This window comes from Pantherophis guttatus, chromosome 13 (assembly GCF_059756535.1).
Source record: "Pantherophis guttatus breed Tessera chromosome 13, ASM5975653v1, whole genome shotgun sequence".
In the NCBI taxonomy this organism is placed as follows: domain Eukaryota; kingdom Metazoa; phylum Chordata; class Lepidosauria; order Squamata; family Colubridae; genus Pantherophis; species Pantherophis guttatus.
In genome coordinates this window covers 9,626,326-9,654,251 of record NC_142075.1, presented here as the reverse complement: position 1 = coordinate 9,654,251, position 27,926 = coordinate 9,626,326, and the positions used below count along the sequence as shown (strand labels likewise).

The 27,926-nt window shown below is 43.2% G+C and overlaps 1 protein-coding gene across 1 annotated transcript in view; it reads right to left on the bottom strand.

The window, feature by feature from the left end:
- SLCO3A1 (solute carrier organic anion transporter family member 3A1) overlaps positions 1-19,272 on the bottom strand; it is a 247,263-nt gene extending 227,991 nt beyond the window's left edge. The window contains exon 1 of the mRNA XM_087878316.1: positions 19,079-19,272. Within this exon, the coding sequence (XP_087734442.1) occupies positions 19,079-19,182 (104 nt within the window). The 5' untranslated portion in view covers positions 19,183-19,272. The remainder of the gene's footprint in view (positions 1-19,078) is intronic.
- Positions 19,273-27,926: the final 8,654 nt, after the last annotated feature.

Sequence of the window (27,926 nt, the reverse complement as noted above, 5' to 3'; positions counted from 1 at the left end):
TTTGGAGTCCGTAGCTGGGGCAGAACAAAAATAAAGACCATGCACAACCCTATCACATAGATGTCCATCTGAAGCTGTAATGACATCTGTTTGTTGTGATGTCATCTGTTCAATGACAACATGAAGCATGTGGAATTGCTTGCCTGTAATGAGAGAAGGAGTAACCTTGAAGAACAGGAGGAAAAGATGTTACCAAGACAACGGTCAGATAAAAGAAATCTGAGTCCAGACCAGAACAGTAATTAGAGTAAGTGGCTCTTGTCCCATTTCTCTTAAATTCGGAGTCAATATCTGTAAGACCCCGCCTAGTTCCCACAAAAATAAAGGTGTGGGGGAGGAAGCACATTCACACTTGCAGGATTCTATTAGTTTACTACTGTAAAAGTCAGGTATATATCAGATTAACAGAGTTGGAAGGGACTTTATAGTTCATCTAGTCCAACCCCCCGCTCAAGCAGGAGACTCCACACCATTTCTGACAAATGGCCATGCAATCTTTTCTTGAAAGTCTCAAGTGATGAAGCGTCCACAACTTCCGAAGGCAACTTCTGTTCCATGGGTTGATTGTTCTCACTGTCAGAAAGTTCCTCCTCATTTCTAGGTTGAATCTCTCCTTGATCAGTTTCCATCCATTATTCCTTATCTGGCCTTTGGTTTCCTAGTCTGATCTATCTTGTCTACTTGGACTACCTAATCAAGGAGAGAAGTAACCTGAAATTAAGGAGAAACTTCCTAAAACTGAGAACAGTTAACTAGTGGAATGCCTTGCGTTCAGAAGTTGTGGATGCTCCATCACTGGAGATTTTCCAGAAGAGATTGGACAACCATTTGTCCGACTTGAGCAGGGAGTTGAACTAGAAGGCCACCAAGGTCCCTTCCAGCTCTATTCTGATGGATTGAAAAGCAGACATTATCCCCTATGCCTATACAGACCATCTTGGATATTTATATATCTACTGTCCTCCTCGTTGAGAGGAATTATTTCACATTATCATTTCATCATTAAGAAAAGTAGGTCAAGCAACTTCAAATTCCACTAGCATCAAATCAGCTTCATGTTTCATCCATTGGCCTCAAAACAAACAAATATAATCTGGCCTCGGGTTCACCTCACCTCCCACACTAACATTCATGGGAGAGTTAATTCGGGAGCCAGAATTTCCCAGGGCAAAGGGGCCAGTTCTGTCAATGACAGAAACTGCTGCTTTGGATGAAGCATGAGAAATTTAGACAGTGTATAAAACAAGGCAAGACAAAGAACAGGGCCAGATTTAAATTACGTTACCGGATGTAAGAAGGGGACTGCATTCTCACATGGAAGGAGGCAATCAACTGATTTAGATCTACAGGGATCCACAGCAGTGGTGAAATCCATTTTTTTTTTACTACCAGTTCTGTGGGCGTGGCTTGGTGGGCGGGGTGTGGCTTGGTGGGCATGGCAGGGGAAGGATACTGCAAAATCCCCATTCCCTCCCCACTCCTGGGGGAAGGATACTGCAAAATCCCCATTCCCTCCCCACTCATGAGGGAAGGATATTGCAAAATCCCCATTCCCTCCCCACTCCTGGGGGAAGGATACTGCAAAATCCCCATTCCCTCCCCACTCATGAGGGACGGATACTGCAAAATCCCCATTATCTCCCCACTCCAGGAGAAGGATATTGCAAAACCTCCATTCCCACCCCACTCTGGGGCCAGCCAGAGGTGGTATTTGCCGGTTCTCAAAATTTCTGCTACCGGTTCAGAACCTGTCAGAACCTGCTGGATTTCACCCCTGATCCACAGAGTGTGTATGCCAAAATCCGCAAAACAGCATTGCAACCCACATTCTGCCCCCTTCTGAATGTGCTTGTAATGTCGATTTACACACGAAAGGATAGTGGCTTGGATTGTGACACCACACACCCCATTTGAATTCATTGATACTCGCTTTTAATAGATGCTGATGTTTATTTGCTTCATTCTAGTCCATTACTCTCTCTCTCTCTCTCAGCCCTAGGAAGGAGGCTGCAGCAACCGACTTCTGAAATCTTGCCCAGAAAACTGCAGGAATATTCCGGGGAATCACTAAGAGTGAACACAGACATGAAGGCAAAAAAAAAAAAAAAAAGTAAAAAATATACAATAAGAATTCTCATCTTTCCATGCCTTGTTGAACGTCTGGGTTTTCAAGATGCATTTATCCTAGTGCTGACACTGAGTTTCATTTAATCAAAACTTGACAACCACTTAATCGTGTTTCTTAGCTAAACCGCAGTTGCACTATCATGACACCTGGAACAGAACTTTCTGTAGCTCGGGGGTAGGATGAAGGTGAAGGTTCATTCTCTGAGCTTGTGGGTTGGATTTCCGAACATTTCACTCCCAGGCTAGGTAACCTCTTCATCTGCACTGAAGATGTTACCTAGACTGGTAACGAAATGTTTGGAAATCCAACCCACAAGCTCAGAAAATGAACCTTCACCCACAAATCATAATGCATCAACATACTTTTATGTGCCGATCGATCCGAGCCTCTTGTGGCCTTTTGCATTTGACAGATGGAAATTTTATGAACGTGCAGATGATCTAAGTGAGATCCAAGGGTTTTTGGTATGGCTCCCAGTGCGCCAATGGCCAACGGGGCCATCACCACAGCTGGTTTATGCCATAAGCTTAAACCTTATTATTACTACGGCATAAAACTGAGAACTCCAGTGACCTTGTTCTCTGTTTGAAAACGATCGAAGCAAAGTCTTTTGATTGTATCAATCACTTCTTAAGAAGCCACGAGGGACAGGAAGACAAAATCGGTTTGTCTTTCAACAGATCGATAGTGCCCAGTATTACGGGCATGGTAAAAGATGCCTGTTGAATGTATCGGCTTTGATGTTGGACGCTGGAAGCTAACGCTTAAAGATGCTTCTTTGTTTGGGGAAAATTTATTCTTCTCATTGCAGCCAAAAAAGCAGGAGTTTCCATAGAGGACTTTCTCCATAATATCCATTAAAGGAAAAACAGTTGTATACAGTTCAAAATCCCACCCACCATTTAGAAAATAAACCTGTTGCCCAGGTGGGGAGGCGAGGAATGGCTGGCAGGGGAGGGATGAGTAGAGGCTGGCGAGGCGCCCCTCGATGTGAGTGACATCGAGTTGGCCATCGAGTTGGCCACGCCCACCCAGTCACATGACCACCTAGCCACGCCCACCCAGCCAGTCATTAGGCAGATCATATTAGTGGTCTGTGGGATTTAAAATTATGAATTTAGTGGTCCCTGAGGTCCAAAAGGTTGGGGACCCCTGCTCTATAACATGGGGGGGGCATGATGGCTCAGTGGTTAAAAAGCAGAGCTTGCCAGCTGGAAATCTAACAGCCTGGGTTCAAAACCCAAGCACCGTGTGATGGGGTGAGCTCCCGTTCTCGCACCAGCTCCTGGGCATGTAGCCGTTCGAAAGCATGAAAATGTGAGTAGATAAATAGGTACCACTTTGGTGGGAAGGTAACTGTCAACTCTCAAAATGACTCTAGCTGAAGCCATACTTTACGTTGCTTCATTTTTAAGTTGCCATGCATATGGGGAGAGGGATATAAAGAATGTAAAATGTTTTCCTCTACAGTGCCAGACATAACAGCAATAAGGCTCATGAGAACCAAGGTCAGCTGAATCTGCCCTAGCAATGGCAGGAGGGAGTAATGAGAAGTTCATCACCTGCTTGGTTGGTTAACGTGACCTGTGACACAAGGGGAGTTGGACAATATCTATTCTTTAATTATACCAAAGCGCGGGAATTATTCAGAGTTGGTTTCACATTTGAACGTGCCGATATGATGTACCCAATTAACAGGATCTTTGAGAAAAGCCACAGCCTCAGAGTCTTGAATTGATTGGGAGCATTACTTGGAACCATGACAGTAATAGCTTTCTGTGTTTCAGATTAACAGAGTTGGAAGGGACCTTGTAGGTCATCTAGTCCACCCCCCCACCCAAGCAGGAGACCCTACACCATTTTTGACAAATGGCAGTCCAATCTCTTCTTAAAAGCCTCCAGTGATGAAACTCCCACAACTTCCAAAGGCAAGTTGTTCCATGGGTTGATTGTTCTCACTGTCAGAAAATTTATCCTTATTTCCAGGTTGAATCTCTCCTTGATCAGTTTCCATCCATTATTCCTTGTCTGGCCTTTGGGTGCTTTGGAAAGTAGCTTGACCCCCTCCTCTCTGTGGCAGCCCCTCAAATATTGGAAGACTGCTATCCTGTCTCCCCTGGTCCTTCTCTTCACTTTCACCAAAGCTCTGTGCTGCAGTGTGATGCCATTCTGCCCGATGACTGCAGAAACATCTTCGGAAATTCTGTCTCCCTCGGCTAAGAAATGGAAATGAGCATAGCCCCCCACAAGAGTCGAACATGACTGCACAGGGGAAACCTTTTCCTTTATTAGCACTCAAAAGTGAAAAATAAAGGCATCAACTGTTTTTTTTCTTCTTTCCAGTATATGTGTACATTTGTAGAGGGATTTGGCTCAGTGGCTAAGACGCTGAGCTTGTCGATCGAAAGGTTGACCGTTTCGGCGGTTCGAATCCCTAGTGCCGCGTAACGGGGTGAGCTCCCGTGACTTGTCCCAGCTTCTGCCAACCTAGCAGTTCAAAAGCACGTAAAAAATGCAGGTAGAAAAAATAGGGACCACCTTTGGTGGGAAGGGAACAGCGTTCCGTGCACCTTTGGCGTTGAGTCATGCCGGCCACATGACCACGGAGACGTCTTCGGACAGCGCTGGCTCTTCGGCTTTGAAACGGAGATGAGCACCGCCCCCTAGAGTCGGGAACGACTAGCACATATGTGCGAGGGGAACCTTTACCTTTTATAATGTTGAAATAAAACAAAACCTCCATTCACCAACCTATTGCTTTCATTATATATATATATAAAAGAAGAGTAATTTTCACTGGGTTTTGCACAGAAAGGAGAATCTGGAATACATCCGATGTATTAAATGTTTACCTATCAAAAGCTGAACATCAGAGTACATTGAATTATCCGGAACATCTTGATTTGCTATCCCCGAAGTGAAAAACACTCAGAGTTGCGAGGAAATCAAATATTCTTCCAAATAAGCCAGTTTTTTTGCTTCTCCCCTCAATGAACAGCTTGTTGATGTAGCCTCTGAATAATTTAACATCTCATAAGGTTGGGAAAGTATCGCTGCCCAGGGGGAAAGTTTGCATGGTGCAATACCCCAACATATGGTGAGAGAGCTGATAGTAGAAACTTGGCCAAAGGTAGGAGTATCCATTGAAGGGGTCAAGAGAGTCAAGATGATATCTATGACCTCACAGGGTTGAAAGGATAGAGCAACATGGGCTACAGGGCAGTATTCAAAAGAGTGGCTCACGCTATCTTTGAAGTTATCTATTGAGAAAGATATTGTGGCTTAATTTGCGTAATATCCTAAGTTATAAACAATGGTTTGGGAACTACATGGTTGAGTCTTTGAGGCCACTTGGGGGTTTATCTGTACCCTCAGCTAAATAAACTCCCGAGTGGCCTCAATGACTCTCAGAGGGAGTGCTAACGATCAGATGACTGCAAAGAAATATGATCCTTCCATCATATGGAAGGATCATAAACAGAGGGATAGAATCAAGATCACGTGAAATGTTAATACCACTTTATAATGTTGTGGTAAGGCCACACTTGGAGTGCTGCATTCAGTTTTGGTTGCCACGATGTAAAAAAGATGCAGAGACTCTAGAAAGAGTGCAGAGAAGAGCAACCAAGATGATGAGGGGACTGGAGGCTAAAACATAGGAATAACCGTTGCAGGAACTGGGTATGTCTAGGTTAAGGAAAAGAGGGACTAGGGGAGACATGATAGCAGTGTTCCAGTATCTCAGGAGCTGCCACAAAGAAGAGGGAGTCAAGCTATTCCCCAAAGCACCTGAGGGCAGGACAAGAAGCAATGGGTGGAAACTAATCAAGGAGAGAAGCAACTTAGAACTAAGGAGAAATTTCCTGACAGTGAGAACAATTAATCAGTGGAACAGCTTGCCTCCAGAAGTTGTGGGTGCTCCAACACTGGAAGTTTTTAAGAAGATGTTGGATAACCATTTGTCTGTCAGAACTGATGACGCTTCTTGGATGAGGAGTGAAACGTCTTCTTCCTCAAGGAAAAACATAGTCCAGTTGCCCTTTTGAAAAAGCACCTTTGAGACTAGAAAACAAGGCTATCATCAGGTGGCAGGATTGAAGCTGGTGTCATGAGAGACCTAGATGCTAGAGAAAGCTTTTTGTAAACAAACAAACAAAGATGGCAGAAACCTTCAAGGCTGGGAAAAGAACAACAAAAAGTATGCTAATTCTCAAAGGTGGCAGGAAAAGGCCAGACATTTTGGGAAGAGAGAGGGGGGAAGGGGGAGGGGAGAGAGAGAGTGAGAGAGGGGGGATTCCTGCATGCTGCTATATGCAGAATTTCCTGCTAATTCTGCTAATTCTCTACAATCAAACTCATCTAACTAAAATTTGTACCTGCTTGAGAGCATACAGATCAGAGGTGGTATTCAGCAGGTTCTGACCAGTTCTGGAGACCCGAAATTTTGAGTAGTTCGAAGAACCGGTAGTAAAAATTCTGACTGGCCCCGCCCGCATCTATTCTCTGCCTCCCAAGTCCCAGCTGATCAGGAGGAAATGGGGATTTTGCAGTAACCTTCCCCAGGAGTGGGGAGGGAATGGCGATTTTACAATACCCTTCCCTGCCACGCCCACCAAGCCATGCCACGCCCAAGCCATGCCCACAGAACCGGTAGTAAAAAAATTTGAATCGTACCACTAATACAGATGACTCAAGAATAGCTATGCTGTTGCCACCTGCCTAAGAAGGATGCCTTATATCAAAGACCCATCTTATTTTTGGGGAAACACGGTATATACTCATAGATATCAAGCCTTTGCAGAAGAATCAGCGATGTTTAAGCCGGCACTGGGCAGTCTGGTATAATTGTTATGATTTGTTCTTCTCGTGTAGGACAAATGTCACAGTTAATCTTTTCTGAGTTTTAATCAGTGGGGAGAGCAAGACATAATTAACAAATTCTTTTTGTGCGGCTTTATAGCGAGTGCCATCTGTGAGCATTTCAACACCAATCTCTTATCTCCATCATACAACTTCAGGTTTCTAGGGAAGGGCTCAGAAAGGCCATTTTTTTCACACCCTCCCTGCCACCACCATCACACAGTCCAACAACTATTTCTGGAGAAAGGAAACAACCAGGATTTAGCATTGGGAGGACAACTTTGGGCTGTTTCTACATTGTATGATGCCAACCAATTTTCATGAATGACTGAGGAATGGAAGGGGAGAATGTAAGAATTGCAATGACGACCACCTGGATGGGCACAGCTAATATCCTGGGAGAGAAAACATCTTAAACGTTCTTGATACATTAGAGAAATGGGATGAAAACTTCTGAATGAAATCCTCTAAAGACCAATGCTGACTTCCCTTAGGAAATATATTAAACTAGCTGGATCCCCATGCTTCGCTAGGAAACTATGTGATCGGGCTTGATAAATCGACAAGTGGGGTGGGAATGGAGATTTTGCAATATCCTTCCCCCTGGAGTGGGGGTGGGAATGGGGATTTTGCAGTATCCTTCCCCCTGGAGTGGGGTGGGAATGGGGATTTTGCAGTATCCTTCCCCTGGAGTGGGGTGGGAATGGGGATTTTGCAATATCCTTCCCCTGGAGTGGGGTGGGAATGGGGATTTTGCAGTATCCTTCCCCTGGAGTCGGGTGGGAATGGGGATTTTGCAATATCCTTCCCCCAGGAGTGGGGTGGGAATGGGGATTTTGCAGTATCCTTCCCCCAGGAGTGGGATGGGAATGGGGATTTTGCAGTATCCTTCCCCTGCCACGCCCGCCACGCCACACCCACAGAACCGGTAGTAAAAAAAAATTGAATTTCATCACTGCATTATAGATATAATCATTGCACTTTTTCCTTTCCTATATTTATTTGCACTTTTTAAAAAACTTTCTATAATTGTTTGCATTATTTTTTTCTTTTCTCAAAGGTTTCCATTTTTTTAATTAAAGGCAAATTATTATTAAATGAATAATTCAGTAGAAACTCTAAAGAAATATAGCTCCAGGATCTCCTTCCTAGATTTGCCCTGCTCTGAATCTCAAGGGCTGACCTGCTCTCTCTCTCTCTCTCTCTAATGTGTAGGTTTTTCATAGAAGACATACAGGGACCTCTCAGCTGCCCTGACTCCTGGTCCTTTAGAAATCCTAAATTTGGAAACCATCATGCCCACCTCTGTGCTGTTTCAATATTATGCCAACAACTGTCATTAATATATTAGAATAACAGAGTTGAAAGGGATCTTCTAGAGGTCTTCTAGTCCAACCCAGTGATGAAATCCAATTTTTTTTGCTACCGATTCTGTGGGCATGGCTTGGTGGGCATGGCAGGGGAAGGATACTGCAAAATCTCCATTCTCACCTCACTCTGGGGCCAGCCAGAGGTGGTATTTGCCCGTTCTCCGAACTGCTCAAAATTTCTGCTACCAGTTCTCCAGAACCTGCTGGATTTCACCCCTGGTCCAACCCCCTGCGTAGGAAGGAAACCATACACCACTTCAGACAAATGGTTATCCAACATCTTCTTAAAAACTTCCAGTGTTGGAAAACTTCTGGAGGCAAATTATTCCACTGATTAATTGTTCTAACTGTCAGAAAATTTCTCCTTAGTTCTAAGTTGTTTTTCTCCTTGATTAGTTTCCATCCGTTGCTTCTTCTCCTGCCTCCAGGTGCTCTGGAGACTAGTTTGACTCCCTCTTCTTTGTGGCAGCCCCTGAGATATTGGAACACTGCTATCATGTCTCCTAATTGATTGTATCAATTAACTGCACCTTGGCTCAATTTCAAGTAAAAAAAAACGAATACTGCCCTATCATTTGAGCCCATCCCTTCTAATTTCATTACCAGGTCCATTTCTGTTTTTCTTCAAGATGTTTGCTTCACGAAATATAGAAATTACAGTGACTCACCACACAAAGGCTAACCAGATAGGCAGGTAATTAAATCAACTGACAATATCAATATTTTAATCTTATTCAGAATGGTAGTCTGGATGGATCATTAGCTAAATGGATAATGAGCCATGTGGACTTTATCCAACACAGGCTTTTTTCCTCCCATAAAAGAAGAAGAAGATAGAAGTGACTTTTGTTCCTTTCAAGATAGCCTTGAGAGAAGACATTATCTTACTTTTACTCAACTGCTGAATCTTTCGGATGCTTTAGTCATCCTTTACTCACAGAGTCTCTTACTCACCCTCAGGCATGCTTTGAGGAGAGTCAAACTCTCCCTCACAAAACATGAATGAAGACACACAAGGAAAAGTACACCAGATGTAAATGACAAGTTAATCCGACCTGCAGAATGAGTTGGTTCAGAATTTGCAGAAAGAAACAAAAAAGAAAGAAAAAGGAAGGAAGGAAGGAAGGAAGGAAGGAAGGAAGGAAGGAAGGAAGGAAGGAAGGAAAGAAGGAAAGAAGGAAAGAAGGAAAGAAGGAAAGAAGGAAAGAAGGAAAGAAAGAAAGAAGAAAGGAAGGAAGGAAGGAGAAGGAAGGAAGGAAGGAAGGAAAGAAAGAAAGAGGAAGGAAGGAAGGAAAGAAAGAAAGAGAAGGAAGGAAGGAAGGAAAGAAAGAAGGAAGGAAGGAAGGAAAGAAAAAGGAAGGAAGAAGAAGGAAGGAAGGAAGGAAAGAAAGAAAGAAAGAAAGAGGAAGGAAGGAAAGAAAGAAAGAAAGAGGAAGGAAGGAAAGAAAGAAAGAGGAAGGAAAGGAGGAAAGGAAGGAAGGAAGGAAGGAAGAAAGGAAGGAAGGAAAGAAAGAAAGAAAGAAAGAAAGAAAGAAAGAAAGAGGAAGGAAAGAAAGAAAGAGGAAGGAAGGAAGGAAGGAAGGAAGGAAGGAAGGAAGGAAGGTAGGTAGGTATACCAAATGCAGCCACACTTTTAAAAAAAAGACTTTGATTACATGTCTATGGAGATTCTCAGTCATCCAGGTCGAGATTGTCCCAAAGGTGCTTTTTCAAAAGGCAACTGGACTTTTCTTAGGTTTTTTTTTCCCTTGAAGACATTTTGTTTCTGGGCCTTATAAGTTAAGGGTACCTTCAAAAAGTCAATTGCTTTTGAGGCATTGCTAAGTGAATGGTGTTTATTAGCAAGGGCTGCCATCTTCCTCCTGCCCTCTGAAATCTGCATTGCTGCGAATCAGAAGCTACCCAGTAGAATTATGTCAATCAAAGGTTTTGTACAGGATAGATGGAAATGGTAGCAGTCTTCCAATATCTCAGGGGCTGCCCCAAAGAAGAGGGAGTCAAGCTATTCTCCAAAGCACTTGAAGGTAGGACAAGAAGCAATGGGTGGAAACTAATCAAGGAGAGAAGCAACCTGGAATTAAGGAGAAACTTCCTGACAGTGAAAACAATTAACCAGTGGAACAACTTGCCTCCAGAAGTTGTGAGTGCTCCATCACTGGAGGTTTTCAAGAAGAGACTGGACAGCGATTTGCCCAGAATAGTATAGGACAGTGTTTCTCAACCTTGGTAGCTTGAAGATGGGTGGACTTCAACTCCCAGAATCCCCCAGCCAGCAGCGCTGGCTGGGGGATTCTGGGAGTTGAAGTCCACCCATCTTCAAGCTTCCAAGGTTGAGAAACACTGGTATAGGATCTTCTGCTTGAGCAGAGTTTGGACTAGAAGACCTCCAAGGTCCCTTCCAACTCTGTTTTTCTGCTATTCTGTTAGATTTTACCCTACTGAAGAGGTTTCCATGGAGCAGAGCATAACCTTCTTTGCTAGACAAATATTATATTTCAGCCCCCGTGCAGCTTCTCGCTCATTTTTTTAAAATATTTTTTTTATTATCATTAAAGAAGTTTTCAACAGAATGAAGACAATACAAATGGTGAATCGAAGAATAGGGAAAAGTCATAAAAAAGGCGACAAAGAAGTAAAGCCTAAGAAAAAGAAAAGAAGAGGAAAAAAAAGTAACAAAGAAGTGGCTTCTGATCTTCTTAACAGCAATTATAAGTACATTTATATTTTACTCTCTTGCGCTAAGCTTACATCGTAATTTGCTTCTTTCCATAATCTACCCTTTCTAATCATCAAATCCATAAATCACCAATTCGGTTTTTTTTTTTTTTTACGAGCGGAAAAAATCCACAAGGAGTTTCCAGGCACTAATAAATGTAGTCACTGAACTTTCACTAAGCAAATAAGTCAGTCCCTCACTCATTTTTGAGAGCCCTAGAGCCCCCACTTGTAATTTATTTTCTCCTGTTATTTTTTTTAAAAAATTCAACAAAAGCTTAAACAGCTACAGTACCGGCCAAAATTGGGGAAACCTTTTGGGAAAAGTGTATTTTCGAGGTTTGATGGCTAATAATAGAGCCTTGGTAGTACAGTGGTCTAAGGCACCCTGTTATTAAGCTGGTTATTAAGACCAGCTGCCTGCAATTACTGCAGGTTCGAATCTCGCCAAGGCTCAGGGTTGACTCAGCCTTCCATCCTTTCTAAGGTAGGTAAATTGAGGACCCAGTTGTGGGGGCAATAAGCTGACTTTGTATAAATATACAAAAGAATGAAGGCTATTGCTTTAGCGCATTGTAAGCCGCCCTGAGTCTCCGGAGACGGGCGGCATATAAATCAAATTAAAAAAAAAAAAATCCTATTCCACTGCTGGAATGGCCTGGGAATAGCCCAGACCTTCACCCAATTGAAAATCTATGGAGCCGGCTAAAGAAACTTGTTAGTCAAAAGCGACCCAGCAATAAAACCCAGTTAATAGAAGCAATCCTTCAATCAATCTTGGTTTCACATTGTAACAGCTGCAGAACTAAAAGACTTGGTTCGCTCCATGGGAAGAGATTATAAGGCTGTAATTCATGCTAAAGGTTACCCAACTAAGTATTAACTGATGTGGTGATCATTTTTGTATATCTCGTTTTTTCTATGGTGATAGTTTTTGCATATCTTGTTTTTTCTACGTGTTTCCTTTTTCTTCTTTATACTGTAACTGCTACTCTAAGAGCAAATCCTTCATAAAAGTTATTGCATTACATTCTTGATTAAATTGTTTTTCCATTGATATATAATTTTAGAGAACTACTCCCAAAAAAAAGTGGTGTTATGAGCTAGTTTTAGAAAATACACTTTTCTCAAAAGGTTTCCACGATTTTGGCCACCACTGTATGTAAATTCTTTCCTAGGCTTAACTATCCATACTGGTCCAATTTGGTACTTTCTTATGACTTTGCTAGCTGAGAAGAGAGAATTTGCTTTTAAAATTGAAACCGTCAATCTAACCCTTACAAAGGAAACTGGGGAAATTCTCACAAGTGATGCTCTCGCATGGAATTCACTGCATTGGAATGGACTATATAGGCCACCTATATACGCTATATGTTTCTCAGCCTTAACATGGCAGACCTGTCCCAACTTGGTTCTCTAGGCATGAAACACCCTTGGCTCAGGGGTGAAATGCTCCCGGTTCGGACCGGATCGCCCGATCCGGTAGCGATGGTGGTGGGTGGGTCAGAGAACCGGTAGCAAAAGTCCCTGCCACCCCCCCATCCCCCATGCCCAGCTGAGCCAGGCGATCATCAGAGGCTTTTTTTTTTTTTTACTTTTATAAGCATTTTTTCTTCGGCTGAAAAAATGCTTTTAAAAGTAAAAAAAAGCCTCTGATGATTGTGTGGCTCAGCTGGGATCATCAGAGCCTTTTAAAAGCATTTGTTGTAGAAAAAAAATGCTTTTAAAAGGCTCTGACGATCCCAGCTGAGTTGCCTGATCGTCAGAGCCTTTTAAAAGCATTTTTTTATAACCTCTTCGGTTGTAGAAAAAATGCTTTTAAAAGTAAAAAAAAAAAAAGTTGGCCACGCCCACCCAGTCACATTACCTCCACCTCCAAGCCACGCCCACAGAACCAGTAATAACAAATTTTACATTTCACCACTGCCTTGGCTCCATTTGTAGTGAAAGGTATACTTTACTAAAAGTCAAGCACGGCAGAGACCTGAAAACCAGCTGGCTGGCAGGAGGCATGCGCACATGTGTGATGGAGCTGAGCTGGGGTGACAGCTCATGTATCTGCAGAGAGGGCTCTGCGTGTCACGTATGTGTGCCACAGGTTCGCCATCTCGGCTATAGGGTCTCCTGCTTGAGCAGGGGGTTGGACTAGATGATCTCCAAGGTTCCTTTCTGCTCTGTTATTCCGTTAAGAGCTCCACCCTATCCCTCAGTTCAAAAGCTGAGTTTTAACCGACTCAGTTAAGCATGTTGCGTAGAGATGAAACTTTATAATACATGAATATTATATATAATACATGATCTACGGAGTGGCTGGGATAGAGCTGGATGGTAGTGGAAGGACTTGGTTACCTAAGAGCATTTTAACCTTCCAGGGCAGGCCTTTACTGAAGCTGTTCTTGTTCTGTTGTAAAAAGTTGGGCGCTGGTGATTTCTGAGAATGAGAAAAGTACTATGTTTGTTTTTCCTTCCGAACTCACTAAAAATCTTGCTGGAACAATAGAGTGAGCCACATCTGTATTGATTCACATATTTCTACAGTACATTGACCGTTGCCAAGTATTTCCAAAGCGCATACTTGATGTAATCCTTAGCAACTGCATTTTTCTCCAAGCAAGTTTTTTCTCTTCAAATACTCTATAAAATCAGGTTTTTTGTACTCCACTTATCCATAGCTTGAGATATACAGTATATACATGTGTGTGTATATTGAATGGCACCCATCTGAAGGTTCAACCGTACCAAAATGTCACTATAGTGAAAAATTAAATCTAAATTCTGCTGGAATGGATCCCGGGGAAGGCAAGAGAACAATGTTCTAAAGAAGTTTCTCCTTGATATTTTGTATTTCAAATCACCGGAAACTTCTCTTATTGTCACCATGAGATAACTAGGAATGTTCCCTTTAATTGTATTCATTTTATGTATTCCATACATGCTTATACTTATATATATTATCTAATATGTATTCGACGAAATAAATAAAACAAATTAAAAAATGCAAGAGAAAAATAGCTTTTCAAAGTGGTTGGGTAAACTTATTTTTGCGGCAGATTGTCTAGCCCAGATGTGTCAGACTCAATTTCATTGAGGGACGCATCAGGGTTGTGTTTGACCTTGGGGGGGCGTGGCCAGGTGAGCGTGGCCAGCTCGACGTCACACCTGTCGGGGGCGCCTGTGGCAGCCTGATCTCTCTGCCAGTGAAAACAGGATCCTGAGTTCCATTTTCACTGGCCAAGGGTTGCAGGAGACCTTGGTAGCCGAAAATGGAGCTCGAGGAGTAAGTAAGTAAGCTTTTATTGTGGTCAGAGACCAAATTAAAATACACATGGAAGGGGAGTATATTTTACAAATATGACTAGATCATGCGACAGTACACCATCTACTGCCTCAGATACAGTCTGTACTGTCAGTACTAGTGATCCTCTACCGTAGGGGTTACCCGTCTCTTCCCCTGTTTTTTTTCAGCCACGACTGCAGCAAAAAAATTTGCCACCTTTGGAGTTATATTGGGGTCTGTATCCTGGAGATACAGGAAATAAAGGCTGAACAGATCGGGTGAACCAGGGAATCTCTGGGAAATAGGAGAAATGAATCTTGATCTTATGTCTCGGTAGTGGGGACATACAAATGTAATGTGGAACAGAGATTCCGGGGATCGGCCATCACATGTACAATAGATGGATTTTACTCTATCCACCATGAGCTGGTCCTTCGCTGTTTTCAGGGCGACCCCGTAGGCCAGATCTAAGTACCCCATGGGTCGTATCCGGCCCCCGGGCCTTAAATTTGATACCCCTGGTCTATCCTATTGAAGAGAAGGAATGAGGAGGACATGATAGCTGTCTTCCAGTGCTTGAGGGGCTGTCACAGAGAAGAAGGGGTCGACCTATTCTCCAAAGCTTCAGAGGGCAGGACATAAAGTAATGGGAGAAAGATCGTTATAGAGAGATGCAACCTAAAAGTAAGGACACATTTCTTAACAATTAGAACAATTAATCAGAAAGCTCCAACTGCCCAAGGAGCTGCTGATTCAGTTCTACAGAGGAATTATTGAGTCTATCATCTGCACCTCCATAACTGTCTGGTTTGGCTCTGCAACCCAACAAGACAGACACAGACTTCAGAGGAGAATTAGAACTGCAGAAAAAACAATGGCTACCAAGCTGCCTTCCATTGAGGACCTGTATACTGCACGAGTCAAAAAGAGGGCTGTGAAAATATCTACAGACCCCTCGCACCCTGGACATAAAGTGTTTCAACTCCTACCCTCAAAACGACACTATAGAGCACTGCACACCAGAACAACTAGACACAAGAACAGTTTTTCCACAAATGCCATCACTCTGCTAAAGAAATAATTCCCTCGACACTGTCAAACTATTTACTAAGTCTGTATTACTATTAATCCTCTCATCGTTCCCACCACCCATCTCCTTCCACTTATGACTGCATGACTGTAACCTTCTTGCTTGTATCCTTATGATTTATATTGATAGTTTCCTGATTGCTTATTTGTTCCCTATGACTACCATTAAGTGTTGTACCTTATGATTCTTGATGAATGTATCTTTTATGTACACTAAGAGCGTATGCACCAAGACAAATTCCTTGTGTGTCCGATCACACTTGGCCAATAAAGAATTCTCTTCTCTTCTCTTCTCTTCTCTTCTCTTCTCTTCTCTTCTCTTCTCTTCTCTTCTCTTCTCTTCTCTTCTCTTCTCTTCTCTTCTCTTCTCTTCTATTCTATTCTATTCTATTCTATTCTATTCTATTCTATTCTATTCTATTTATCAGTGGAATAGCTGGGAAGCCACTTGTCTGAAATGGTAGAGGGTCTCTTGCTTGACTAGAGAATTGGACTAGAAACCTCCAAGATCCATTTTGTTATTCTCCTGCCTCTGTTCCTATGAGCAATGGTGGCACAGTGATTAGAGTGCAGTACTGCAGGCTACTTCTGCTGACTGCCAGCTGCCTGCAATTTGGCAAATCAAATCTCACCAGGCCCAAGGTTGACTCAGCCCTCCATCCTTCCGAGGTGGGTAAAATGAGGACCCAGATTGTTGGGGGCAAGAGGCTCACTGTGTAAACTGCTTATAGAGGGCTGTAAACACTGTGAAGCGGTATATAAGTCTAAGTCCTATTTCTTCTTCTTCTTCTTCTTCTTCTTCTTCTTCTTCTTCTTCTTCTTCTTCTTCTTCTTCTTCTTCTTCTTCTTCTTCTTCTTCTTCTTCTTCTTCTTCTTCTTCTTCTTCTCCTCCTCCTCCTCCTCCTCCTCCTCCTCCTCCTCCTCCTCCTCCTTCTCCTTCCCCTTCCCCTCCTCCTCCTCCTCCTCCTCCTCCTCTATGCTGATTTTGTAAACTGCTTAGAGAGGGCTGTAAAGCACTGTGAAGCAGTATATAAGTCTACGTGCTACTGCTATTGCTGTAAACCCTTACAGATCTGAAACCTTTTGAAGATATCCCTGGACAGAAGAAAGGAAGAAAAAATACAAGTAGTCCTCACCTAGTGACTTTCAAAGTCACTAAATGATGCCAAAAATCCACTTAGCAACCAGTCCTCACATGTATGACCTTAGCAGGTCCCCCCACTCTCATTTTCGCTTGCTCATTTACCCCATTCCAAGATGCCCTCAAAGAGGAAAAACTAAAAACCTCAGTTCAGCCGAAGAAAGTAAGGAAAGCTGCCAAGGAAAACTGAAATAAAATTGCAAGCACTGCCGTAGTCACGTGACTTTCACTTAGCAACAGCTTCGCCTTGTTTCATAACAACTTGATTAAATGTTCCAAAATGTACACCTAAAGACTAACATGAGCTAAGAATCAAGCAAAAAAGATAAAGAGGAAAGAGACAGAGAGAGAAAAATAGCAGTGCGGAAAGATATAAAAGGGAAGGGGAAAAAAGGAAAACAAAACTGCATACCAAGAATGACTTCCGGCTTCTTCCAAGGTGATTTTAATACATATATATATCAAACACAGAGTAGAAGAGCAGAAGGGATCACCACATCAATGACCCCGATGTGCCAAAATCTGGAGACCCTCAGGATTGGAGAAGATTGATTGCCAGTCCATTTACTTAGATGCAGCGAGAGGAAAAACAATGCCCATATTTTCCATGTCATGGTGCCAAAATGCCCAGAGCAGTCAATGCTTCCTGCCACCCATCCAGGATTTATATAGCATTGAAAGATTGGATTGAGTTCTTTTGAAGTTGCCAGCAATAGGTTTTTATAAATATTAGACTCTGGAGAAGTTTAGACAATGCCAGGATGCTATTTGTCAGAATCTTGGAGCTTAATTGTTTTGTTGGTTGTGTTTGGATGGAGTCACTATGCTGAAACTATGCAGTCCATGTGTGACCAATCACTGAACACTCCCAGATTATGCTGCTGGTTAGTGGTAAAAGTGCTGATTTTGGGTAGCAATAGCAATACCACTTATATACTGCTTAGCGCTTAGACTTATATATCGCTTCATAGTGGTTTACAGCCCTCTCTAAGCGGTTTACAGAGTCAGCCTCTTGCCCCCAACAATCTGGGTCCTCGTTTTACCCACCTCGGAAGGATGGGAGGCTGAGTCAACCTTGAGCCGATCAGGATTGAACTCCTGGCAGGGGGCAGAGTCAGCCTGCAATACTGCATTCTAACCACTGCACCACCATGGCTTCAAAGCATGGGAAGCATTTCAAAACAGACAGAACCTCCCAAGTTTTCTGAAGACTAAAAAAAGAGGGTGGGAGGGGGGAAAACTTTCCATCTTGCAAGTTTCTGTTAACATAATCTTACAATAAAGTAGGATTAGTTTATCTGGGTGTCCATTTGATCTGGATTACTTCGCAAGACTAACTCTTGGGTTACATTCATCTGAATTTGTCTCACGGAATTTAGACATTACTGTTACCCTATACAGGTAGTCCTCAATTTACGACCCCCAACTGAGCCCAAAATTTATGTTGCTAAGTGAGATATTTGTTAAGTGAGTTTTGTCCCATTTTACATCTTTTCTCGCTGCATTGGCTAATCTGAATCCCTGCAGTTGTTAATTTAGTAACACAGTCGTTAAGTGAAACTAGCTTCCTCATTTGTTTGTCAGAAGGTCGCAAAAGGAGGATCCCGTGACCCCAGGACATTGCAACCATCGTAAATGTGAGTCAGTTGTCAATCATCCATAAATCACGTGACCGTGTAAATTACATGACCATGGAGATGCAGCAACGGTCATAAGTGTGAAAAATTGCCGTGTTGCTTTTTTCAGCGCCATTGGAACTCCAACGGTCACTAAATGAACTGTTGTAAGTCAAGGACTACCTGTACTTTTGTAAAAATCATCATCATCATCAAAAAAACAGCCATGTTAAAGGTAAACTGTGACATTTAAGAATGGAGATAATTCCCCAAGAATTTTGTGAGGTTGCTCTACTGTTGGAAGATATGATTCACTCTCCTCCTAGAAAAAGGAAAAGAAACTCAAGAAATATTAAAAGAGCAGGAAGATTCCCCTAAAAGAAAATAAGCAGAAACTCAGGCAGAGTTTCAGCCCCCATCTTTATCAATGGGCCATTAAGAAGCTGAAGCCACCTATTTTCCACAACAAAGGAAGGACAAAATTACAGGGGTCTGCAACATTCAAACAGGTATGGGACAGAGGGGGAAAAAAGGAAACACCCAAAAAGGAAAAGAAATCAAGCCGAAGTCATTAGAATTTTAAACACATGAGAAAAGGAGATATTCACTGAAACACAGTAATAGCAAACTGAATAATTATAGGGAACGAACAGCTACAAAGGGCTAGGAAAAACAGAGGTTGGACTATAAAACAATTACTTATTTGCCAGATCCAGGACGGAAGAACCCAATCACAAAAAAGTAGGATTTAAACACCATAAAACAATCACACGCACAAATCAAAGGATTCACATGCCAAATCAAAAAGAATTTCAAAGGACTTTAAAAGGTTGCATAGAAAATCAAAAGACGCTTTAGGATATTAAAAAGGGTTACTCTTACAGTTCAAACAGGCTAGCTTCAGAACTGTGCTTGTATTTGTTTCTTGCCTGCCTTCCTATAAACAATAAACTAATTCTGCTCTCAAGCAGCTGACCTCCAATCATTTCAAAGTAATCTCCCAGCTGGGAGTTTTGAATTCAAGAAGGGAAAGCTCTGCCTTCCAACAATCCTTAAAGGGAAAGGCTTCTTTTTCCTTCCAACACTACCTTAAAAAGGTAAAGGTTCCCCTCGCACATATGTGCTAGTCATTCCTGACTCTAGGGGGCGGTGCTCATCTCCGTTTCAAAACCGAAGAGCCAGCGCTGTCCGAAGGCGTCTCCGTGGTCATGTGGCTGGCATGACTCAACGCCAAAGGTGCACGGAACGCTGTTCCCTTCCCACCAAAGGTGGTCCCTATTTTTCTACTTGCATTTTTTACGTGCTTTCGAACTGCTAGATTGGCAGAAGCTGGGACAAGTAACGGGAGCTCATCCCGTTAATGCGGCACTAGGGATTCGAACCGCTGAACTGCCGACCTTTCGATCAACAAGCTCAGCATTTTAGCAAACCCTCTAATCATCCTGCTTTGACCCATGACTTATTCTTAATTACCTGAGGGGTCCTTGATGCTTTTTTGAGCTTGGTTATTTTCTTGCAAACGTTTCATTACCCCAAACTAGGTAACATCCTGCTCTTAATTATCTTCTCAGCTATTAGAGAAGCACAGAGGGGGAAGAACAGGAACCAAGGATATGCATATTGTAGTAGACTTATTTTATTAACACAGAGGTTACCTTTAGAAGATTTAATAAAACAAAACTCAGACATAATTTTTTTACCTGTTTAGAGACATAGGGAGGGGACAGATTCCTTGCTTTTAAAAATACATACTTTATTTTACTGGATCCAGCTTGGGATATCCACGAGTTCTGTTTTAATAGCAAAACTGACCTAAGTGACAGTGAAGGGATCATTTTGTGACCCTTCCTGGAATGATCAGGGATTCCTGACATCCCATCTTCCTATGAACAGATGCAGCAATATGGTTGTGGGATGGGGGGAGGTAAAACCTGGTTCCAATATTTGAGGAGCTGCCCGAAAGAAAAGGGGGGGGGCAACCACTTCTCCAAAGCACCTGAAGGTTCGGACAAGAAGCAATGGATGGAAACTAATCCAGGAGAAAACTAACCTGGAAAATAAAGAGAAATTTCCGAACAGAAATAATTAATTAGTGGAATGGTTTTCCTCCAGAAGTTGTGGCTGCTCTAACAGTGGAAGTTTTTAACAAGAGACTGGGCACCCATTTGTCTGAAATGACATAGAGTCTCCTGAGGGATGGGCTTCAAAAATTTTAGCAAGGGGTTCTTTGCCTGGTTGCTGAGTGGGCGTGGCCATGGTGGGTGTGGCCTAGTCAGCCTCCTGCACCACGGCGGGGAGGGGCGGCGTTTTTGCCCTCCCCGGGCTCTGGAGGCTTTCCTCAAGCCTCCAGGAGGGAAAAAACGGCCTCCCCAGGCTCCGGAGGCCCTCTGGAGGCTGGAAACGGGCCCGTTTCTGGCCTTCCTGAACTTCTGGTAGGCCCGTTTTTCTCCCTCCCTGGGCTTCCGGATGCACCCTGTACTTACCTGCATCCAAAACGCGTGGCGACTCCTGGGAGGGGAGGGGCAGGGTGGGCAGAACCAGCCAGGAATGGGATTTGAGGGGTTCTCCGAACTGCACAGAATCTTACTTAGAGGTTCTCCCAAACCCCTGCGAACCCCCAGCAGCCCACCTCTGGGTCTCCTGCTTGAGCAGGGGGTCGGATTAGAAGACTTCCAAAGTCCCTTCCAACTCCGTTATTTTGTTATTTCTGTTAACCTCTGCGTTTGTTTTTTTTCAGTATGAAACAGGAATGATCCATCCCAGCCAGACTTCTTTCTTGTTACCAATATCACGTCCTCTCCGCGCACATTGCTGCTTGATTTAACCTGCTTACATCCTTTAGCAGCTACCATCAGTTGCAGTATTGCAAGGAGAAAAGGTGAGTTCTGCAGCACCCTCTAGCTTTCTGTTTTTACTCTCCAGGAGGGCCCGCAGTGCGAGCTCACAAGGCCAATTTGGTCAAAGGCCACTAATGGTGAAACAAAAGGAGTTATTCAACTTATTTTAAGTCTGCTAGAACCCTGGCTGCAGACTGCAATTTTCTGTACAACAGCCCTCCTGCCGATTCTTCTCATTTGGCCTGCAAGCACCCTGCTGATTTTAATGGATTGGGCTTGGAATCCACAAGGGTGAACTAGGAAACTCAGCAAGAAAACACCCTGGCAATAAAGCTTTAGATCTAATCAAACTTTGCAGAGGCCATAAATTAGCCCTTTAAATATATTAAGCTTTCAGGAGCTATTAACATAAGCATTCATTGCTCATTTATTGTCTGTTAGCTTGGAGCCTTGCCTTACCAAAAGCTTTCATTTTGTTCTTTTATATATATAGGTTTTTCTGCAGCCCTAGCTCAGTGGAATCACATCCACTCGATTCAGTGGATTCACATCCACTCGATTCACTCGAATCGAGTGGATGCGATTCCACTGAGCTAGGACTGCAGAAAAACCTTGGTTACATAGGAAAAACCTGGCTAGAGGAAAAACACACATAAATCCTACGAAGAAGTAAGAATATATATATAATTTGTTTTCTCAGGTTTTCACGGGTGTTTGTATGTAGGTCTTTGGTTATTCGGATCTTCTCCCACATAAAATTGGAAGTGTCTTGGTGACGTTTCGACGAAGTCTCATTCGTCATCTTCAGGCTGGTGTTCTCGGCTTCGTTTGCTCCTGGAAGCACGAAGCCGAGAACACCAGCCTGAAGATGACGAATGAGACTTCGTCGAAACGTCGCCAAGACACTTCCAATTTTACGTGGGAGAAGACCCAACCCGAATAACCAAAGACATATATATATATATATATATATATATATATATATATATATATATATATATATGATTTTATTAAAAGTTTTTAAAACAAAAAAGTAAAGCAAATTAATATAAAGTAAGGCAGGAAAAAAAGAAACCAAAGGGAAAACTAAAAGGACAATAAAGAAAGAGGGGGGAAAAAGAGATAGAGAAATGGTTTCTAATCTTCTTTCCAAGCAGTTCTAAAGTCACATTGTGACTCTCTTCTCTCTATAATAAATCCCATCTAAGCATCAAAAACATAAATCAAAAGTTCCTTTTTTAACACCAGAAAAGTCCGTAAGAGGTTTCCAGCCGGCAATAAACTGAAACTTCGTTGTTGTCTAATCAAAGAAGTCAATTTGGCCATTTCAGCAAGTTCCATCATCTCTTCCAATCATCCTTCCTTTGTTGGTAGCTATTGCCAAATCGTTCCATCTTTCAAAGCCCTCCATTTCTGAGCGGCTTCTTAATTAGGGGGAGGAGGGAATCCAAGGAGGATTAAGCATCGCTAATGCTTGGTATAATCAAAGAAATGTTTCATTCGTTTCTGGAGAGAAATGGCAAAAAGAAAGGAATGAAAGAACGTCCAGAAACTCAGATATATTGAAAACAAAGGGGATTTATTTCCAGTTAACTCCTGGACTGTTGCCTAAATGTTTTAGAAACTTTGCTACACGTATCCAAAAAAAGCAAACAAATGGATTGTCAAAAAAAAAAAAGCAACCCAGAGAAGGTCTGTTTAGGTGGTTGCTATGAGGCCACACCAGTGGTGAAATCTAAAATTTGTTACTACCGGTTCTGTGGCTTGGTGGGAGGGTAATGTGACTGGGTGGGTGTGGCCATTTTTTTTTTTTTACATATAAAACTATTTTTTCTTTGGCGAAGAGGTTGTAAAAAAAATGCTGTCAAAAGGCTCTGACGATCCAAACTGAGTTGCCTGATCAGCAGAGGCTTTTTTTTCTTTTAAATGCCTCTGATGATCAGGCAACTCAGCTGGGATCGTCAGAGGCATTTAAAAGAAAAAAAGCCTCTGACGATAAGGCAACTCAGCTAGGATCATCAGAGGCTTTTAAAAGCATTTTTTCTACAACCTCTAAAGAGGTTGTAGAAAAAATGCTTTTAAAAGTAAAAAAAAAAAGCCTCTGATGATTGTGCTGCTCAGCTGGGCATGGGGGGGGGCAGGGATTTTTGCTACCTGTTCTCCGAAACACCCGCCTCCATCGCTACCGGATCAGGCGATCCGGTCCAAACCGGGAGGATTTCACCCGTGTGCCACACCAACTTGATAGCATATACAAATAGTTCTCAACTTACAACCGTTCGTTCAGTGACCGTCCAAAGTTATAACGGCACTGAAAACAGTGACTTAATGATTGTTTTTCACATGACCATTGCTGCATCCCCATGGTCACGTGATCAAAATTCAGATGCTTTGGCAACTGGCTTGCATTTAAAATGGTTGCAGTGTCCTAGGCAGATGATCATTTGTGACTTTCCCAGGAGATTTCTGAGAAGCTAAGTCAATGGGGGAAGCCAGGCTCACTTAATAACCATGCAGGGGTGGGACTGAAAAATTTCAGCAACCGGTTCGCTGCCCAGTTGCTGGGTGGGCGTGGCCATGGGGGCATGGCCTACTCGGCCTACTCGGCCTCCTGCACCACAGAGTGGGGCACGTTTTCACCCTCCCCAGGCTCTGGAGGCTTTCTTGGAGCCTCCAGGAGGGCGAAAACAGCCTCTCCCAGACACCGGAGGCCCTCCAAAGAAAGTCTTAGGGCTGTAAAAGCACCAAGAAGCGGTATATAACCCTAAGCTCTCTTGCTATAGCTATTGCTATTAACTTGCAAACGATATGTAAGGATAACAATACCTTTCCCAGCCTTGTTATTGTTGTAGAACAGGGAACACCAGTGGAGGCAGCACAATTTATGCCAGTGCTGTTTTAGGCCTCCTGAAGGGCTGCTGCAGAGCCCTTTGATATAGGTGGCTGAACTCCCTTTTCAGCGGTTTTCCTTGGCTCTTATTCTGACTGTCAGCCGGAGAGTTTTCATGATTAAGGGCATCAGAGAGATCCAGAAACAACTTTGGGAAGCTTCAGGGACAGGCAATTGTTGTCATTTTTAAAGCAGGGGGAGATGGGGAAGAGAGAGAGAGATTGAGGGGGGAAGAGAGGGAGGGAGGGAGGCAGGGGGAGAGGGGGGAGAGAGAGAAAGAGAGAGAGGAGGGAGGGAGGGTGAGAGAGAGAAAAAGAGAGGGAAGGGAGGGGAGAGAGAGGGGTGGGTGGGAGGGAGGGAGGGAGAGAGAGAGAGGAAGGGAGAGAGGGAGATAGAGACTGTAGATAGATGATGGATAGATAGATGATACATAGGGGGAGAGAGAGAGGAGGGAGGAAGGGGGGAGAGAGAGATTGAGAGAGGAGGAGGAGATAGAGGGAGGGAGGGAGAGAGAGAGAGGGAGAGAGGGAGCTAGAGACTGTAGATATATGATGGATAGATAGATAGATGATACATAGGGGGAGAGAGAGAGGAGGGAGGAAGGGGGGAGAGAGAGATTGAGAGAGGAGGAGGAGATAGAGGGAGGGAGGGAGAGAAAGAAAGGGAATGCTGCAATGGTCGTGTGAAAAATAGTCACAAGTCACATTTATCAGGGCCACTGTAACTCCAAATAGTCACTAAGCCAGTGGTGAAATTCATTTTTTTTTTACTACCGGTTTTGTGGGCGTGGCCTGGTGGGCATGGCAGGGGAAGGATAGTGCAAAATCCCCATTCCCACCCCACTCTGGGGCCAGCCAGAGGTGATATTTGCCGATTCTCCAAACTGTTCAAAATTTCCACTACCGGTTCTCCAGAACCTGTCAGAACCTGCTGGATTTCACCCCTGCACTAAACCAATGGCTGTAAACCAAGGACTACCCATACAAGGCTTGACAAGGAGAACATGGAGTGTTATAGTACCAGAGTACGAGATACCTAAGTACCACAATCAGGATCTGATGGATGGTTAGAAAAATAAAACCCCATTCTGGATAGCCAGACCCGCCACAAAGCTCTTTCCACAGTGCTCCCAATTTAAATCCAAGTTTGTGATGATTTTAAATGCCTTCTAGCTTGAAGTCCCTGGTGGTTTTCCAAGGACAGGAATGGTTTGCAAGGTTAAGCTGGATAGGACGGCTCAACAGCAGATGATTATCTGTGCATCACGAGATGGTGGTTTTTTTTTTTACTTTTCTTATCTAAGAAAAATCAGCTGTGATCCACTGCAATAACTTTGCAATACTGCTAGTGGAGGCAGCCATTAGCTGTAGCTGCTTCCCTTGGAGAATTCTTCCAAAGGCTCACTCACATCCCAACCCATTCACAGTAGCATCCTTGCATTTCAATCTAAGCAAGGTGTACTTCATCCAGATGTACAACAAGTCTCAAGACCTAAGAGGAAGGATTTCTGGGAATTTTAATTTTTACAACCCAGAGGAACATCATTGTGCGCCACGGTGGTGCAGTGGTTAGAGTGCGGTACTGCAGGCTACTTCTGCTGATTGCCAGCTGCCTACAATTTGGCAGTTCAAATCTCACCAGACTCAAGGTTGTCTCAGCCTTCCATCCTTCTGAGGTGGGTCAAATGAGGACCCAAATTGTTGGGGGCACTCTTTAAACTGCTTAGAGAGGGCTGTAAAAAGCACTGTGAAGCGGTATATAAGTGCTATTGCTATTGGATTTAAGTCAGGGGTGGGTAAGACACCAGCAGAACCTGGGTAGCAAATATCTCCCAAGCCTGTTTGTGGCCCATCAAACCTGCTGACCATTGTGGCTGAAAATAGCCATCATGAAATCCTACCATTTGAAGCTAGCAAAAAAATAACAATAAAAATACAGAAAGTCCAGTGTAAGTTGTAAGTGTAAGAGTTGCTAATGCCTGGAATGCACTACCAGACTCTGTGGTCTCATACAGGGGTGGGTTCTACTTAACCTTTACTACCGGTTCGCAATGGGATCTCACGTGCACGATCGCTTCTGATGATGTCAGGGTCAGTGGGCGGAGCCTCCCGCCGGTTTTACTACCAGTTCTACAGAACCAGTCCAAACCAGTTCTCATCCCACTGGTCTCATCCCAAAACCCCCAAAACTTTAACCTAAAACTGCCTACTGTGGACCTCACCCCATTCCTAAGAGGTCTGTAAGGGGCGTGCATAAGAGCACCATCGTGCCTACCATCCCTGTCCTAATGTTTCCTCTATTTGTATCTATTTTACGTATTCAATTCATGCTTATACTTATAGTTATTATCTAATATGTACTCGACAAAATAAATAAATAAAATAAATAAATAATAAAAGTTCAGCACACGATAAACACAGAAGACTATCCTGCAAAGCTCTTTCCCAAAACTTGGAAAATAGAAAATCCTGTTTCCCCCAAAATAAGACATCCCCTGATAATAAGCCCAATCAGGCTTTTGAGTGCGTGTCAATAAGGGTTCAAATAAAATATAAGACAGGGTCTTATTTTCAGGGTAACACGGTAGTTCTATCCATCTACACAGGAAGGCCCTCACCTCTTTGTAACACTGCCTCTCCCGTTATAGCCCACTTCTTCCCCATATAAAATCTTTACCTCCCCCCATTAAAATTCCCCCACCTTGTAGCTCCAGCCCTTAAGGGCTGCCCAGGCTGGGAAAGATGGTACAAAAAGAAGATGGTCGGCCAAGCGGTTTCTGCAAGGAGGCTAGAAAAATCTACAAGCAACGCCGAGCCTCAGGATGACCCATTTGGTCTGTAATTTATTGCAATCTCATTGCCCGACATGAAATTCAAGGTGACGGGTATGCATTCTAGGGAGGTTGATATACAAGATGAAGTAGGGTTGGTTTTTTTTAGGACGAGTGTCTAAAGGAAAGGTCAGCGTGGATAGTGATCGCATCTATTCAATAACACGGGGTTTTGTTTGTTTTTTCAGTGTACACATAACGCTACGGCTATAGGTCCCCACAATTAGCGGGTAGCTGTATTAATACACAAGTTGCAGGCTGGGTACAAAACAAGTCCGTAGAAGTGCAGGAGAACATCACAAGAGGAAATGGGAAGATTCAGGTCTGGTTCTGGAACCCATCCATGTCCATATTTTTGTTTCCCTAAGAATGGACCAGATCCTATGGCTTTTGGATATTTAAGACAACGAGGAGGAAGCAGCTGGGATCTCAAGCTCATTGAACAGATGCCAGAGAATGCTGTACATGCATCAGCTGGACAGTATGCAACTGAGTCTTATCTATGCCATAGGTATCATTATGGTTATGCTGGTCTTGGACCGTAACTGAGATTTGATTGTGATTTGATTGCTGTATCCTTACATTGAGAGGCGCAGGGTTTTGATTTGCTTGTTTTCATTTTTATGGCATTTTCTCTGAGGATGGCTTCTTTTTTTCCCCCTGATTTTTTATTTTTATTTTTATTTTTGAAGCAATTTTGTCAATGTAAGCAGAGCAATAGATAGATAGATAAGATAGCAATGTCAGCAGCAAGTCTTCTGCAAACTGCCTACAAAACAGGATGTAAGAATTTTGTGAGAAGTCTTTGGATCCTGGCGCGGATGAAGATTCCTGAAAAGCATCCAGTCGATCGCTTTCTCATCTCAGAGTCTTCCTGGACGCCTCGGCAATAAGTCCAAAGCATGGGTCAAAACTCCACATCCCCAACTGTGGGATTGCATGTCTTCAGGACAGCCGTAAAAGTCACTCTGCCTTTTCTTGGCAATCACAATCTCTTGCCATCTCCATCCACGGACCGCGGGCATCTCGATAACCTGAAATATGTCTTTGCCCTATATACCAATGTTGACTTCCCTCCATGCCTCCTAAAATTGACCATGGCATGGAATACTTGAGAACAAGACAGCCTAAGCAATGTCAGAGTTACAGGCTTCCTCCTCCCGAAAAATCTTC